Source organism: Petaurus breviceps, unplaced genomic scaffold (genome assembly GCF_028583685.1).
Source record: "Petaurus breviceps papuanus isolate PSGF00001 unplaced genomic scaffold, PetGlider_PUasm1.0 90750, whole genome shotgun sequence".
NCBI lineage: Eukaryota > Metazoa > Chordata > Mammalia > Diprotodontia > Petauridae > Petaurus > Petaurus breviceps.
In genome coordinates this window covers 12692695-12711012 of record NW_027187335.1, presented here as the reverse complement: position 1 = coordinate 12711012, position 18318 = coordinate 12692695, and the positions used below count along the sequence as shown (strand labels likewise).

Sequence of the window (18318 nt, the reverse complement as noted above, 5' to 3'; positions counted from 1 at the left end):
TTTATCAATACAGAATCAAAGAATGTTACAGCTAGAAGAGATTGTAAAGATCATCTAGTTCAAATAGTCCATTTTACAGATGAAGACACTAAGTTCAACTACAGACTCCTCTGTTTGTCATGAAAAGCCCTTCGTGATCGGGCTCCAACCTTGCTTTCCTACTTTATTAAACATTACTCTCTCTCTACAACACTGCTTTGGACAATCTCACAGACAATACTTGGTTTCCTTTCTCTAGGCCTTTGTTTGGGTATGTGTGTCCCGTACCTGGAATGCATTCTATCCTCACCTCTAACTTTTTAGCATCCCAAGTTCCTCTGAAAGCCCAGCTCGAGCTCCAGCTTCTTTAGAAGGCTCCTTCCCATTAATTACTTTATGTTTATTTTTTTAATCCATCTTGTATACACTGTTAAGGGGTCCCCTTAACTTGTCTTTTTGCATTGCCATATTTTCCAGAAACACTGCAAACTAGAGTTTACAGGAGGCCCTGAATGTGTCATGGATGAAGCTCCCCCTGAGCTGACATAATGTTGTTGTTGTACCCCAAGCTGGACTCCCTGTGTATCCTTGGGAAGCAAGACAGGCACCAGCCAATCTACGCCAGGATGGGATGATGTTTGTGCAGCTGGAGTCCTTTGCAGATAAGCAGATCCTGCTATCTTCATAGTCTAGCAGTTCCCAAGGGAAAAAAATGAGGTTGTTGCTGTGACCTTGCTCCTCCCCACGGGGAGGAGGTCTTGTCTTTTTTCCCACCTTTGCTTTAGTATTCCCCCTCCCATGCCCCTTCCTGGTATCCCCTCCTCCCTTTGTCCTGCTATTATATAAATGTAAACTTCTACAAAGACTGGGAATCCTTTGGGTTCCACATGCCTGTTCATTTCTCTTGTAATAAACTGGGTTTTCACACAAGTCTTGTGATATGACTGTCTGTTGACATTTTGGTGGCAGTGATATGGTTTGGAGGGGTTCAGGGACTCCTCAAGGACTGAAGCACAGGAAAGGGTCGTCTGGAATGAATTTACAGACTCAAGCATTCTTTAAGTCAAGTTGGTAAAGGTTTATTTTAACACCAATGTGGCAGGCAGAGCTCCTTCAGGAATTTGCCACCTAACAGAAATAATTGCTAAAGCTTATAATGGGAAAAGTAGTGGATTATATGGCAGATATGCTAACTAGGTGATAACATACAACCTTGGTCACAGGCATCATTCACTACTGGAAACTGGGGGAAGAGGTTTCTGAGGTGTGTTTTTTGGTCTGTTATGTCTGTAGCAAGATAGCTTTGAGAGTTGATGTCTACAGCCTGACCTCTGGATTATATATGATAACTGTGGGAATCAATACATGATAATTCCGTGGTTACAAGACAGTCCTGTTTTTACAAGGGAATTTCTTCAAAGGTCAGTTTGTTCTTGTAATGGGGAAAGATAGTTTGTCTTACTAGGGCCCACTCAGGAGTTATTGCTAGGCATAGTGTCCTTGGACTGGGAAGAAAACTGTCAGGGATAGTGTTTTGAGGCTAGGAGAAATGTGACCTTGGAATTGGGGTCCAAGTACAAGTATCCAAGTATAAGTACCCAAGCACCCCATCAGCAGTAGTGGGATATGAAGAGAGAAAGGAACTCAGGACTGGTCAGAAGGATTCAGATGCAGGACTTGGTACCAGCATGGATTTTTTTTCCCCACCTGCATCAGATTGCTGTTTTGGGCAGTTTTACTTCTCCACTCATATCTTGGACTCCCCTCTTTTTGGGTTGAGTTCCTCATTACAAGAGAAAGTAGGTTGTCTGTGGTAAAGGGAACACAGGTAAGGCCCTGTTTAGTTAAAGGTATTCCAGCTGATGTGGATTTAAGAATCCAGTTTGGATAAGTGGGCTAGATGTCTGGATAAAGGTTATCCTATCTAGGACAGGATTTGGTTTAGTAATCCTAGCTAGAAGACTGTCAAAGACGGCTTTGGGAAGATTCCTGTTATATATTGGGGTGGCTGAAAGAGGGGCTGAGTTTTTGGCCTCATTTCCAGGGTTCTGGCTCAGGTGATTCAGTTGAAGAGGGCACATCAAAAGTAAGAACTCTTGTTCTCCTGGATAGCCAACTGCCTGTAATAAATAAAGAAGATAAGATATATAAACATATGTGTATGAATTGGAAATATGAAGTTTAGGATTATTTTTATTATTGCTGTTGTCATCGTTTTTGTTTCTGTATGTGTGTTCCTCATGGGGACTAACATGTCCAAAGATGGCTTTGTTCCCCCTAAGGGGACTATCACAGGCCAAATTTTATAGCTACATGGTTCTGAAACCTACAGGTATTTATGTGATTGACAAAGATGTGCATTTTAACTTGATTTGTAGATTTAAAGCCTATGCTAGCAAGAAATTTTCAGTGTTGCTAAGTTGTTACTCTGTGTTTCTTTTATCTGTGCTTAGATGTCTCTCTGTGCTTTGTTAGCTAATTTATGTTTGGTTGTTTTGTTGTTGTTTTTTGCTTTTTGGGGGAGGTGAGGGCAGGGCAATTGGTGTTAAGTGACTTGCCCAAGGTCACAAGGCTAGTACGTGTTACGTGTCTGAGGTTGTATTTGAACTCAGGTCCTCCTGACTCCAGGGCTGGTGCTCTATTCACTGTACCATCTAGCTGCCCCCTAATTCATGTTTTTAGAAAGATTTTCTCTTCCTTTTTATTTCTGAAACTGTGGTCAAGTTCTTTCCATCACCCCTCCCTTTCCCACCCCAGAATGATTGGTTTCTTGTTTTACAGCTAGAGAAGAAGGTCATTTCACTGATTATGGAGAGACAGGTTTGGCGGCTGTTGTCACTGAAAGTTTTAAGGGTTGCACTTCAGAACTGGACTGGCACTTAACCCTTTCCTGGATCATGATAAAGGGGAAAGTCTTGTGAACAAGGACACAACCAAACGGTAATTAGGTTTGACTGGAATATCTAATTTGGTATTTAGGGATCATACAAATTAAAATTAAGCACTGATCAATGTAAATGTAACTTTTTAAATTGGCGTGTGTACTGTGAAACTGGAACTCTTGCTATAAATTATATGAGATTCCTATTCATTTTATCCTAGATTTCTGTATTTGAATCTCAAGAAATGTCTTGCTCCTTATCCATACAAGAGAAGCTTATTTCTGAAAGTAACTTTTAAATGCTTCCTTGCTACTTTTGTGAATAGAATTTGACTATTACTTGAATAGACCAAGTTTAAAGATTTTTGAAAGGCTAAAAGCATCTTAAAGGACTTTTGGTTCTTAGCAAATAACAGAACTGTTAATAATTCAACAGTTTAAATGTTTGTTTACCATTAAGTTTGTTTAACACCATTGTATACTAAAAATTTGAAGGAAAATTTAAGGAGTGAACGAAGTAATGGATGGCATAAGGGGAGAATCTGAAGGTAATAAGGAAGGTGTGGGTCTTTTTTTATGAAAGACAGTTTAAGTATGTTGACAGAAAGGGTTGAGAAAGTTTTGGCTTTGTTTAAGAGGGAAGGCTGTATGAAATGTCATGTATTTATTTTAGTGGGAACTATAGTAATAAAAATTGCTGCTTGATTTGGAAATATGTAAGAAGAAATCATAGAGAGCTATGAGTAAATTGCTAAGCTATGGGTTCCTTCTAAGATTGTGGAATCCAAATTTGAACTAAATTAAAATGTACTCTTAATCAGAGTAGATTAAATCACAATATCAGATTGCCAGTTTTACAATCTTTGGCAGTGGATTGGGTGGAAATAGTACATCCCATCATATAAAATGTTTGGAATAAATAGCATTTGTATAAACTATAATACTATAGTATTAAAACCATAACCTGAGATTCTGTCTAATACTATTTGGAACATAGATCCAGGTGTAATTCCATTCATTCTGGTCACATTTAAAGTGAAATGTGTCTCTCCTAATTTGATGTTTAAGATAAATCAGAATTTATTATACTATTTGGCATTAAGACAAATCAGGAAAAATGCATGGATTTGAAATTTATTAACTGAGTGACCTTAAACAAGTTACCTCACATCTATTACCTGAATTTACTTCACATGACTGTAAAGTGACTAACACAATGCCTGGCACAGGGCGAACACTATAAATGTTAACTGTTGTTATTATTTCCTTAATTAAGTATAATTGCTTCATACTTGATAACTTTATATGGGGTTTTAGATATGGTCCGTGTACAGAGCCACCAGTGATGAGACATATGATTTTTTGGGTAAGGTCATTTGGAAATTCATTCAACTGGACTGTAGCGACCTGATTGGTTATGGGTTTGTTTCAAGTTTCAAATACGTAATATTGTTTATGGTTTGTTATGCTTCTAAGTCTTTTATATTGTACAAACTGGTAAACTTTTGTATCAGTTATGTCAAGTAACTTTTTATAACTTGGATGTTATTAGAATATGAACTGAAAGAAACTAAAAGACGGTGGAAAAATTGTGTAAAACCAATTATGTTATTTAATCAGCCCTGCTAACCCTGTTTTATAACTGCCATTTAGGGAACTGGATATTTCCACCTTTGTACTTAAGAGGAAGTTACATCTACAACTATTTAGCTATCACTTATGAAAGTGTAAGAGTGTTAATGTTAACTAAGTTATTTTGGGTTATTGTCATAATGTTGAGACCTAAAATTGGTAATTGATTACTGCATGTGGAATGTAAGGTATGAGGAGAAAGCTTTATCTGGATTGGTTCTACTTATTCAAAATAGTCTGCCTTGGGGTATGAGGGTATGCAGCAAGGTTGGTCTATTCCCCCTTGCACATGGAGGAAGGTGTCAAAGAGCACAGCTCATAACAGCTGCAAGGCTAGATGGTGTGGGCAGACAAGGGTAGCCTTAGCTCCTTCTCCAGGGTCCCTGTCAATTGCCCTTATTTTGTAAACTTGCCAGGTTCCTGGAAACCATCTATGTGGCAAGGTCTGGGAAATGAGCTAGTTTGGGTTATGGAGTTCCTTAACAATGAACTTGGCTTGCTGAGGATTTGCAAATTTATGTATAATAGAAATTATTTCTAATGATTAGACTTTATTACCAGGACAAATTTATACTGGAAAAGAAAAGAAAAACAAGTGAAGAATGTTAAGTGAATTCTCTTACCTATGTTTGAGACCTGGTAAACTTTTATTGCTCATTGCAACTTCATTAGAGGAAATATAACGATATCCAACCCTAATCTGTGGTTGGTGCAACTTGCCATTTGAGGTAAAAGCTCTTGGGACTGTAACTGATTTTGTTTTGAGATTTGAATTCAGGTATAATTGTCTGATGGATTATTAAGTCAGTAATCCACCATTCAAAGGAAAGCTACACAGAGGGAATGTGATCCTGAACTATTACAGGTAGAGGTCTATATCTGGGAGAAAACCTAGAGGATGAATGACTTTATCCTAGCCCAAGGTAGTATCCTTCTGGCTCAGTTTAAAAGATTTGAGTAAAAATTTTGAGGAACCAACAAGATCACATGAATACACACACACACGTTTATGTCAGGTATGGAATTTAGAGTAAGATAGAAAGAGCATAGGGTATTTGTAACCTAAATTCCCTAAAGTTTCAGGTAAACTCTGGGTTCCTACTTTGGTGTTCCCCCTTTCAGCTCTGTTATTGATTAGATTAGAACTGCAAGGTTTGAGCTGGTTTTCACAAATGAACTAGTTATTTATTGGAGGAGTAAACTTTGAGAGTTTGTACCAACTTATATTGAGATCTTTTTGGTCAGGAGTTCTAGCAGGAATGAATAAGGAGTCTCTGCAAGTAACCTGGGGGCAGAATAGAAAAATCTAATGGAGGGGTGCCCTTGAGGACATGGTATTTTCCAGACTGCCCCAAGGAAAGATGTGCCAGGGACCTGTCAACTACATGGGACATCTGAGATCCAGCAGGAATTGTGTTGGTTGAATGGATATTGGGCAGGAGTACCCAGTTGCAGGGAAACAATGTCTGTTGCTATTGCTATCCATTATTGTACTCCTTTGTCTTTTGTTTTCTGTATCTGTATACTATATATGTTCTCTTAATTATCTCGATGTTATTTGATTTTTCCTTCTAATAAGTCCCTAATTTTAGTTATTCTTACTATGGATTGTATTATGCTTGGTTAATGGTTCTGGTCCCACTCTGTACTTGGGGCTGTCCCAGGTACTATCCACAATACTATTTTACCCAGTGTGCTCTCTGTGCTCATTAGCATACCCAGGGGCCACCTTTGACCAACACTGGGGGGATGTTAAGGGCTGTTCAGGGGTCCCCTTAACTTGTCTTTTTGCATTGCCATATTTTCCAGAAACACTGGTCCTAGAGTTTGCAGGAGGCCCTAAATGTCTCATGGATGAAGCTCCCCCTGAGTTGACACAATTTGTTGTTGTACCGCAAGTTGGACTCCTTGTGTGTCCTTGGGAGGCAAGACAGGCACCAGCCAATCTGTGCCAGGCTGGATAATGTCTGTGCAGCTGGGGTCCTTTGCAGATAAGCAGATCCTGCTATCTTCATAGTCTAGCAGTTCCCAAGGAAAAAGAATGAGGCTTTTGCTATCACCTTGCTCCTCCCCATGGTGAGGAGGTCTTGTCTTTTTCCCCACCTTTGCTGCACTGTTTCCCCTCCCTTGTCATGCCCTTTCCTGGTATCCCCTCTTTCCTTTGTCCTGCTATTATATAAATTTAAACTTCTGTAAAAACTAGGAACCCTTTGGGTTCCACATGCATGTTCATTTCTCTTGTAATAAACCTGGTTTTCATATACATCTTGTGACATTGTGATTGTCTATTGACAATACTTATAGATGTATAGGTTGTCTCTTTCAAAAGATTGTAAATTCCTTGTAGGCACTGAATGTATCATTTTCCTTTGTATCTCTGGGTCCTGGAACATACAGGGCAGGTGCTTAGGGTCAGGAGAACCAGCAAAGGAAAAGAAAAAGGAACCATTATACACGTAAGAGGAGAACCAGGAGAAAATGTCACAGAAGCCAAATGTAGGTATCCAGGAGAAGGGTGTGATCAGGAGTGTCACAAGCTGCGGAGAGATCAAGGAAGATGAGGCCTAAATAGATCCCTTTGGAATTGGCAATTAGGAGATATTGAGGACCTCAGAGAAGGTAATTTTCATAGAGTGCTAGAGTCATGAGCTTGAATGTAAGGGTAGAAAAAGTGGAGATGGTGAATGAAGCAAGAAAATGGCTCCTGGTTCTCCTCTTGCATGTATAATGGTTCCTTTTTAATTTCCTTTGCTGGTTCTCCTGACCCTAAGCATTGGTCTGTCTCCAGGCTCAGTTTGAGACTGCTCTTTCCCCTTTTGTGACCTCATTGGGTCCAATGCACTCAATTCCTATCTTTAAACAGCTGGCTCCCAAATCTACATCCAGTACTAATCGCTATCAAAAATTCTGATACAATCAATCACCCTATTAGACATCTCTACAAGCACAAGGATGTCTCACTGACATCTCAAATTAACCATGTTCAAATAGGATTCATAATTTGACTCTCTGAACTTACCACTTTCCCAAAATTTCCTCTTTCTTTTGAGTATGCCACCATTCCCCTAATCATACTATTTGATAACTTCAGTAATCATCTTTGAATTATCCTTCTCCCTCACCTCCATAAAACTCCCTCATGGCCAAATTATAAAACTTTCAGTAGTTCAACAACTATATGAACAAAATTATATTAAAAAGCCTTCTTAATAAAAATAAAATCAGATTTAAATAACTGGAGAAATATTAATTGTTCATGGGGAGGCAGGGCCAATATAATAAAAATAACAATTTTACCTAAACTAATTTATATATTCAATGCCATCCCAATTAAATTGTAAAAAAATATTTAACTGAATTAGAAAAAAACAATAACAAAATTCGTTTGGAGGAACAAAAAGTCAAGAACTTCATGGGAACTAGTGAGAAAAAGTAATAGTACCAGATCTTAAACTATACCATATGGCAGTAATTATCAAAACTATCTGGTACTGGCTAAGAAAGAGAAAGGTAGATGTAGCAGCAAGCACCCCAAGCGCGTCCTCAGGGTTTGCTGCCCATACAGGTTCTTGGATCTGCTTTGTTAAAGAAAAGCAACTCAAAATGGGTTAACAAGCTTACTTTAATCAGTCAGACATATATCGTTTACCTTGTTCATGGGACAAAGGTCAGCACCCCAAACTTCAAAATATACAGACAGAATTATCAAGACATTAACAGATCAAGTAGACAGCTTTCCAAACTGTCCAACCATTACATCCATACCCAGTCAACATCTGGGTTTCCACATCTGGGTTTTTCAAAGCCGGGGGACTCTCAACAACAGCTTCCCATAATTCAGATCAAATCACAGAACACTTCTCAAAGTGAGTCACAAAACAAAGCTACACATCAGGGCTTATGTAGCCTTCTCCTGGCTCAGAGAATGTAACAACCTTATTGACTCACTGGCCAATCAAGAAGTATCTACTGAAAAACAAGCCTCCCTCCCCAGGCTTCAGGTGCATTTTAGCCTAGGGGCAGGGAAGATCTTCCAAATTTGCATTCCCATTACAGTAGATCAGTGGAACAGAGTAGATATACAATTTGCAGGAGCAAATAAATATAGTAACTTTACATTTGACAAGTGTAAAGACAAGTTTTACAGATAAGAATTCGTTATTTGGTAAAAATTATTGGGGAAACTGAAAAGCAATCTGGGAGAAATTGGGATCAATATCTTACACCTTTTACAAGATCAAAATGGATACATGACCTAAATGTAAAGAAAGATATTACAAGAAAATCTGAAGAACATGGAACATATTACTTGTCAGACTTATGGATAGGTGAACACTTAGAAATAAACAAAGAGATAGCAGTGTGAGGTATAAAATGGACAATTTAGATTCCATTTTTTAACAAATTGTGCTAATAAAACAAATCGCAGCCAAGATCAGAAGGAAAGCAGAAAATTGAGGAAGGGGACCTTTATAGATAGATTGTCAGAGAGATGAGGTAACTGAGTGATAGAGACATTAAGTCACTTATCAGGGGCCACATACCTAGTAAGTACCTGAAGCAGAATTCAAACTGTGGTCTGATTCCATGTCCTAGGCTCCAGTGAGGCCACTTAGCCACCAGACTAGTTGTTAGACCCAGGGGCAAGACACTTAACCTCTAGCTGTCTCAGCTTCCTCTAAAATTGGTGATGACAATAGCCACTGCCTCCAGAGTTGCTGTAAGGATAAGATAAGACGGTATTTGTAAGGCGCTTTGCAAACCTTAGACACTATATATGCCAGCTATTATTATTAGCTATCTCAGTCGCCAAACTGAGAGGCAATAAGCTGGACCCAGGGTCAGGAAGATCTGAATTGAACTCTTCCGACAATTTGACCCCAAGCAAATCCCTTAATCTTCCTCGTTTGTTTAAAAAAAAAATGTGAGTTGGAAATCGATGATCTGTATCTAAGATTCTTTCCCTCTTTTAACCATGATCTTATGATACTCCCAATCAACTCCATTTCCTGAACATGACATTCCATCTACGGGTTTCTAGAATTTGCCCAAGCTTGTTGACCCTATGGCTGGAAAGAATGCACCCCCTCCTATAAGGTTTATCTTTCTTCAAGGTTTAGATCAAGTGCAGCCTCCCTCTGGAAACCCTCCCTAATCCCCCCCTGTAGTTACATTACTCAGCTCCCTCTTTAGAATGTGAGCTCTTAAAGGAAAAGGCTAGGGGGGTGGAGGGGTTCTATTTGTATCCTCAGCTGTCAGCAAAGTGTTTTGCAAATATAATGCTTCATTCATTCATTTATATCTATGTACGTAGTATGGTAAACCTTTCCTCACCCCCAGGAGAAGGGTGGACAGGAGGCTTTTTCTTTTTGGGTTTCAATCTCCATATTCTACAACAGGGAGGGAGGTGAATAAATCCCAAATCAGTAGAACGGAAGGGCAAAAGCTCCCGTAAGTTTACATCTCTTTTCGAACACGCCAGGGAGAGCAATAGGGGAGCACGTGGGAGGCAGGCACGCAGCACAGCTCACTCACACACGTCTCTTGCGGGGAGCCCAGCTCCGGCAAGCGTGAAATCCAGCTCCAACTCCTCGCATGCGCACCACTCATGAGAGAGGAAGGGCGGGATCGGAAGTGACGTCATGCCTCTCGGTTGCTAGGAGATGGATATTACACAAGCCGGCTGGTTCCCTAAAGGTTCCTGAACTCTCTATTCTTCCTTTCCCACCGGGTGCTTGGTCCTGAAAGCGGCCTGTCATGTCGGACTTTGAGCTTGAGGACCTTCGGAGCACCTTTCCCTCTTACATGGCGGAGGGAGAGCGGCTGTACTTATGCGGGGAATACCAGAAGGCGGCTCTGAGCTTCACCAAAGTGAGTCCCTGCTCCAGACCTATCGATCGATCGCTGATCAGCCTTTGTCGACAACATGGGTTTTTAGTCGATTACCGATATACCTAGCTCCGGGTGGCCCATCTCTGATAACCCCCAATCCATGACGGTAGAGATACTTCGTTCCCCGGATTGATCGTTCATCATCTCCCTCAGTCCAAACCCATTACAGCCCTAGATGAACTCCTCCCAATCATTTTCCATTAACCCTCTCCTTGAGAGGTCGCTATGAATTTCATCAATTCCCAATAATCTCGGCCCACGAGGCAGAATACTTACTTTTTACTCTCAGAATACTTACAGGCCCAGTCAGTGCCTCCTCCTCCCTGAAGCCTTCCCTGATGGTTATGCACCCATTTACTTATGAGTCTATTCATAGTTCCACCTTTTAGAATGTGAATTCCTCAAGGGTTTGTTAGTCTTTGTCCCAGACACACTACTTTAGACATTCAGCCCTAACTTTTCATGAACCCATTTAGGGTTTTTTTGGCAAAGATACTGGAGTGGTTTGTCATTTCTTTCTCCAGTTCATTTGACAGATGAGGAAACTGAGGCAAACAGGGTGACTTGCCCAGGGTCATACAACTAGTAAGTATCTGAGACCACATTTGTACTCAGGTCTTCCTGACTCCAGTCCACTCTACCACCTAGCTGCCCACTTTAAACTTAGTTATCTACTTAACACTTGGTAAGCAGTTTGTTGAATTGTATAGAGTGAGGGGCTTAAAGTCAGGAAGATTCGTCTTCCTGAGTTCAAATCTGGCCTCAGACACTTACTAGCTCTGTGACCCTGGGGCAAGTCACTTAACCCTGTTTGCCTCAGTTTCCTCATCTGTCAAATGAACTGGAGAAGGAAATGACAAGCCCCTCTAGTAGCTTTGCCAAGAAAAACCCAAAAGAGGTCATGATAAGTTAGACACATTTGAAACAACTGAACAACAACGAAAGATTTATAACCTCTTCTTAAAGTTAATCATCATTTCCTCTTTAACTATCCACTAGATTCCTTGGATCCTCCTCCTTCCCACTGCTGTTCAAAAGTAGCCTTAGCATAAATTGCCCCTTCCCTTCCTGGACTGGCTCTCCAGTGGACACAGGAAGCATGGGATTAGATGTGTTTTTAAGATATCATTTGCTACAAAAAATACATTCTTTGGGACAGCTAAGTGGAAAACACAGTGGAAAGAGTGTCCAACCTGGAGTCAGGCAGACCTGAATTCAAGTCCTGCCTCATATACATAGTGTGTCACCCAGGGCAAGTCATTTAACCCTTTTTACTTTAGTTTCTGAATCTGTAAAATGAACTGGAGAAGAAAATGGCAAACCAAATAGGGCATGACCAAACATCATCAACAACGAGTACATTCTTAACCCTTCCAGTAAATCAAATGATCTTAAACACTCAGATCCTTTCTTGTACCTTCCAGGCACACACCACACTTGTAGCCAGGTAGAAACTAGTTTGGGTGAAAATGGCCCCCAAGATCCAAATAAGAATGCCAGACAGCATAAAGGATACTCAAAGAGGAGGTGGCCTGTGGTGAGAAATGGCGTCTTTCTGAGAAATACAGTCCTTTTTTCTACTTCTTAGAAATGCTTTAAGGAGAGATGTCAAAGGCCAGGAAAAAAACATGCTGTAGTTTTTGGTCATGGTATCAGAAAGGAAGAAAAGGGACTGGTAGAGAGGCAGAGGAAATGGTAAGAGGGGTGTATGTATGTATACGTGACATTTTTTGTAATTACTTTTACCTGCAAAAATAACTTCAATCTCTAAGGTCTTGTTTTAATAGACCACTGAAACATATAGTGAATTCTCAAATGTCTATTTAAATGGAGATGATATAGCTAACAAATAGCATTTTGCCTGAAATTCCATTTTGGAATTTATTCTGTCATTTTAAAAAATAGTTAACTTCTTGGTTCTAATTGATCTAGGAGAAAATTAGCATGAGTCTGTTTTCTAAGCATATACACCAACTAGAAAGTGGGGAGAGATGGTCTGTAGCACATCCAAGATGGAACAATGAGAGAACCTCATAGGATGTTATTATATCAATGAAGCTTAAATCATTATGTAGATCCAACTGCTGGTCTATAACTCCAAATTCAATGAAATAGTCCAAGAATTTCCTGTTCAAAATCAATCCTAGGTGTCTGACTGATAAGACTCAAGGCCCCTCTGTGTCTCTGGTGAAGTCCCTTACTATTTTTTGGTGCTATTAGGGTCAGGGCATCCCTGCTTCAACTCAGTCTAATAAACACTTTGCAGGGAGACCCTTGGCTTGTCCTCTACCAGCATAGCCTTTTCCTTACCCTGGATGATCCCAACTGACTGTGCTGCTTTTTCTAGGCTCTTCACCTTCAGGTGGGTGACCGGAATTGTCTGGTTGCTCGGTCTAAGTGCTATCTGAAGTTGGGAGATCTGGAGAATTCCCTGAAGGATGTTGAGGAATCTCTTAAAAATGACCAGACTTTCTGCAAGGTAATCATATGGTGGGACTTATTTCTAGCTAGGAATTCACATGTGTCATTATTTATGCATGGCCTGGTATCTGACCCCATTTCCTTCTCTTCTTAGGTCACTGTAGCGGCAACTGCCCTGGCGTACCCAGGATGGCTGCTATCACAGGTTCTTAGATCTGCTTTACTAGGAAAGATAGCTGTTTAAGGGGTCAATAATCTTTTTAATTATATTCACTAGTTCAGGGGAAAAGTCAGAACCCTGAACTTCAGAGAAAATACAAACAGAGAAATAAAGACCAACGGACAGGGCTTCTAACTGAGAAATTAGCATAGATCAACAGACAGATCCAAGTGTCTGACCAAGGCAATATATATATATAGTTACCAGAGAAAGAAGCACCAATATCTGGGTTTTTCAAAGCCAGGGGGGCTCCTTAATAGTTACACAGAGTCTCATCTGGTTAAATCACAAGAACACTCTTCCAATGAAGGAACCCCACAGCAAAGTGCTAACCTCAAAAGTATATATACCCTTTTTAGAGCCAGAGGGCATCACAACCCTCCTGACTCAGTGCCCAATTAGAAATTAACAAAAGGCGTGAAAGCCTTTCTACAAGCAAGCTTCCTTTAATGGGCTCCACATGAGGCCTATTAATGAGCAAGGATGGTCTTATATTCCATTAACATTACAGTCACCTGTTCTGTCCCCTTACCTCTATGCCCAAACCATGACCATCAACCCAGAACCCACCTATGCCCTGTTCTGTTACTCCTACCATCTTGGTTTGAACCTTCTTTCATTCCAGGGAATTCTCCAAAAGGCTGAAACCCTGTATACTATGGGAGACTTTGAGTTTGCTTTGGTGTACTATCACAGAGGCTACAAGCTGCGACCTGAGCGGGAATTCAAAGTCGGGATTCAGAAAGCTCAGGAAGCCATTAACAACTCAGTAGGAAGTAAGTGATATATATCTGAGAATATCTTGGGAACTGAACAGGCCCCCATTCCCTCATGCCCCCATGAACCTCTGGTGCTTGAGGGGCCAAGCCCAAAGAAGTTAGTGACCCTATCAAGCCCACTGGCTTGATAAAGCAGGAAGCTCTAGATCTAGTACCTTCTGATTTTCCATGTGATTGAACCACCTACACATGCGCTTCCAGTCTCTGAACCTTCCCGCTGAGGAGAGCAGTCTTTGATTTTTTTTTTCCTTCAAAGTACAGTAATTGCAAAGGCCCCCAGCTGCTATAGGGATGGAATGGAGTTAGATCTGTCCCAGACAAAGCTTTAGTCCCTAGAGATAGACCTTTTTAGTCTCTAGCTGCTTTCCTTGGGAAATATAGTTCTGAGTTGCTATTCCAGCCCCTGTGGACTACTGAGGCAGGAGGAGTGTGGGGAGTTTTTATGTCTGGTTTCTGTAGGAGACACAGTATAGAAATGGGACAGGTTTGGACAATTACTCTGTACCATTGACTCTCACCCCCTTATTTGGAAATAAAGCTGCCATAGCCCTGGGCAAGAGTAAGCTGCCAGGCTTATGGAGGAACTGAAGTGAATCATACAGTCAACAATCCTGACTCCCAGGTCAGCTTGGGTCAGCTTAAGCACAGCCCCCAGCCTTCCTCTGCCAAAGTCAACCCCTACTATTCTGTCAACAGTATGTCATAGGCCATGGTAAGGGCCTGGCTGACTTGTGAGTCTGCTTCTGTCCTTTTAGGTCCTTCCTCGATTAAGTTGGAGAACAAAGGGGACCTCTTCTTCTTAAGCAAACAGGCAGAGGTAAGGGCCCTAGTGCCCACTGCCCTCAGTGGGAGGAATCCACATATGCTTGGGGATCTGTATAGTCCTCATGATTAGAAGTGTTCAGTTCTCTCTCATGGGTGCATGCTTAAATGCTTCCACAGTCCCAGATTGTTAGAGGGAGCTTGGGAGTCTGACCATTTCCCAGCCCTATTCTTGAATGAGTAGCAGTCATGCTCTCTGCCATGGGCTATGGTTTTTAGGCCTACAGGGAGATCACAGAGGAGGAGGAGGAGAAGCCCAAGTGTCATGGGAAGCCAAGGCCTGGGGGTTTTCTGCTTCCTAATGAGGCTCTGCTTTGTCTTACTCTGTACTCCCAGAGTATGAAAGCCCAACAGAAGACTCCCATGAGGAAACTTTGGAAGGACTCCAAGGCAGAAAGTAAACGAAAGAGCACACTGAAGAGTGAGAAGACTGTGCGACAGCTTTTAGGGGAGCTTTATGTGGACAAGGAATATCTGGAAAAGCTCCTTAAGGATGAAGGTCTTGTTGATTACAGTTATTGAGATTTGGGATGTGGGGTAGATGTCCCTCATGAGCATGGGGCTGCTGAAGATAGAAAAGAACATAGAACCAGAGTCAGAAGATTTGGGCCACTCCCATTGCTTTCTACGGCCTCAATTTCTCTGTTTGCACAGTGAGAACAGTCTGGGCTAATGGTGCTGGAAGGAGAAGAAAAATGAGATAGAAAATGAAAGTGCCATGGTAGAAATGCTCAGACATAAGCCCAGGAATTATTACTGTCATTAGATAATTTGACTACTGAAATTTGGGCAATTTGACTAAATGCCTTTTCTCTAGAATTGACTTTCTAATAATGTAGGAAGATTCCCTCAAGGTCACCTACCTCTCAGGGGCAGCTGTTTTGATACAGATGTGCCTTCTTGGTTACAGGTCTGGATGACTTCTGCCCCCCAGAATATATGCTTTGTGAAGGGTGGGATGGCCAGACAGAGCTTGGAACCTGATACAGTACCCCCAGAGCCTTACTCTTAGCTTTGACCTGCAATTCTGGGCAAGTTTCCAGCATGTACCATTCCATTTGGAGTTGAGGCCAAGCTGGGATCTCATATCCAGTGTCCCTGTTTTTCCCCTTCTCCCAACTTTACCTACCTGTACCCCAAAGCTCCAAGGACAGGGAAAGAAGCAGCTGTTCAAGGTACAACTTCTGAGGCCACGATTTTGGACTCTGCTAAGTATAATAGGAGCCTGGGTAGTACTGAGAGCCTGGAAAGGAGGTTTCTTGGGCTTCTCTTTCAATTGATTAAATACCTACTGTGTACAGTGCAGTAGTATACTCCTTTTACTTCTCTCCATACCTCAGGTATCAAAATAAGAGGTTTCTCCACTCAGGTGGTAACTGGAAGAAAGATCTATCATCCTTCTTTAAATGCTGGAGGTCCATTTTGGCCTAACTCTTGGCTGGAATGATTTTCCTTCATTCAGATTTTCCACAAGTTTGGCACAGGGAGAACCCCAAAGTATGGGTCTCTGACCAAGAGCTCCCCTTTTATTAACCCTACCTCAGGGCAACATGACTCCCATTGACTTCTGTTCTTAGCTCTTCCCTTCCTCCTCTTCTCATTCCCAAAGACCTGATCAAAGGAACTATCAAGCATGGAATGACTGTGGAAGATTTGATCATGACTGGCATAAATTACCTAGATACTCGGACTGACTTCTGGAGGCAGCAGAAACCAATCTATGCTCGTGAGCGGGATCGGAAGCTTATGCAAGAGAAGTGGGTCCGAGATCGGAGGCGCCGCCCCTCTGAGACTGCCCGCTATATTCTCAAGAGCCTAGAGGAAATTGACATGTGTAAGTGGCACTGGTACACAGGTGTGGGCAGGATCGGATTCTTTCCTTCCTTCCCAGCTGTTTATGGTATAAGGGAGGTGGGGAGCAAGGGTCGGACAAAAGGCCTGGGGCCAGAGGCCCAGAGAGAGGCAATCAATTCAAATTTAGCCCATTTCTACATGAGGAATCAGTTAATAGAAGCATGAACCCCTAGACCTTCTACCCTGGACCAGCTGCCTGGTTTTATGGGGACATACCTGACGTCCTACCCTGGCCTCTTTCCTTCCCAGTACTTACCAGTGGCAGTGCTGAGGGGAGCTGCCAGAAAGCTGAGAAAGTGCTAAAGAAGGTGATGGAGTGGGACAAGGAAGAAGTGCCCAACAAAGATGAACTGCTTGGAAATTTATACAGCTGCATTGGGAATGCACAGATTGAGATGGGGCATATGGCAGCTGCATTGCAAAGCCATCGGAAGGACCTGGAGATTGCCCGTAATTAGTGAGTGTCCACCAGAAAGGTGATTGGAGCAGGGATTTGACCCTGAATACAGAACTATTTCTCTACAAATGTAGCATGCACATCTCTGCCTACCAGGATAATTCTATTTCTTAGCTATTTCCCTTGGCTTTTATCCTTTGTTTTGCATGTTAGGGGCAGATGGAATCACAGAATCTCAGAATTGGAAGGAACCTCAGAGACCATCTAGTCCAAACTGTGCCTGAACAAGTATCTCATCTACAACACATTTAACAAATGATCATCTAGGTTTTTTGCCCAGTGGCTTCTAGTAAGGAAGAACCCATTTTCTCCAAGGCCAAGCCATTCCACTTTGCGATAGCTCTAATTGTTAGAAATTTTTTCTTCTATCAAGTCTAAATTGCCTCTGCAGCTTCTATCTATCTCTTTTCCTTCTGGTCTGATCCCTTGGGGCTAAGCAGAACAAGCTGCTTCTCTTTTCCATGTGGCAGGGCTGTAGAACTTAAAAGACAGCTAGCCATGTAACCTTGGGTAAGTTACTTAATCCCACTTGCCCTCCAAAAGGCAAAAACAAAAACAAACAAACAAACAAAAAGAACTTAAAAGACAGCTATCTTGTCTCCTTGAACTTTTCTCTAGGCTAAACATCATAGTTCTTTTAATGGATCCACAGCTGGCATGAACTTAATGACCCTTCACCATTCTGACTGTCCTCCTTTGGCCCTAAGTGTGAGACTCTACCTTTATCCTAATTAAATGTCATCTTATAGTGCTCTCAAGGTTCTCATAATTCACATCTTTTTGAATCCTGTCATCCTGTAAGTTAGCTGGCCCTCTTATCTGTATCATCTGCATATTTGAGAGACCAGCCCTCTATGCCTTCATCCCAAGTCATTGACAGAAATGGTAAACAGCACAGGGCCAAGTATAGTTCCCTGGGGCATGCCAGCGGAGACTATCTATCTTCCAAGTTAACATTAAACCATTAAAGATGACTCATTGGGTCTAGCCATTAGACATCTCTTCATTTGTTTTATAAGAATAGCATGAAACACTTTGTTAAACACTGCAGAAATCTAGGAAAATTATATCTACTACATTCTTTTGATCCCTCAGGCTAGAAACTGTGCCCCCTTCCCCAAAAAAGAAGTGTAATGAGGGGATTGACCAGTGGCTACCCTGTAGTGATTTGGCATAACTTGTTTTTGATGAAGCCACATTGGCTCTCATGATCTTGTAATTTCTAGATATTCCTTATCCATCCCTTTAAGAATCAAATTCAAGCTCATTGGCCTATAGTTTCCAGACTCCACTCTTTTTACTTTTTGAGGATAAGATTTTCCCTTCTCCAGTCCTGTAACATCTCTCTTTCTTCATGACCTTTCAGAGATTAGCCGCATTG

At 41.4% G+C, this 18318-nt stretch overlaps 1 protein-coding gene and 1 long non-coding RNA gene across 3 annotated transcripts in view; one reads left to right on the top strand and one right to left on the bottom strand.

Moving 5' to 3' along the window:
* Positions 1-1052: 1052 nt before the first annotated feature.
* On the bottom strand, positions 1053-10146 carry LOC138145984 (uncharacterized). Its single transcript, XR_011164355.1, has 3 exons — positions 10028-10146; positions 9037-9210; positions 1053-2099 (listed from the first exon to the last, which is right to left on the bottom strand). It is a non-coding gene; the product is annotated as an uncharacterized lncRNA (long non-coding RNA).
* An 83-nt stretch (positions 10147-10229) lies between these two features.
* The window catches only part of ODAD4 (outer dynein arm docking complex subunit 4), a 60855-nt gene continuing 52766 nt past the window's right edge, over positions 10230-18318 (top strand). For both annotated transcript variants that reach the window (XM_069067692.1, XM_069067691.1), the window contains exons 1-7: positions 10230-10363; positions 12732-12863; positions 13651-13801; positions 14560-14621; positions 14963-15125; positions 16236-16460; positions 16730-16937. In XM_069067692.1, the coding sequence (XP_068923793.1) occupies positions 10250-10363; positions 12732-12863; positions 13651-13801; positions 14560-14621; positions 14963-15125; positions 16236-16460; positions 16730-16937 (1055 nt within the window). In that variant the 5' untranslated portion in view covers positions 10230-10249. The remainder of the gene's footprint in view (positions 10364-12731; positions 12864-13650; positions 13802-14559; positions 14622-14962; positions 15126-16235; positions 16461-16729; positions 16938-18318) is intronic.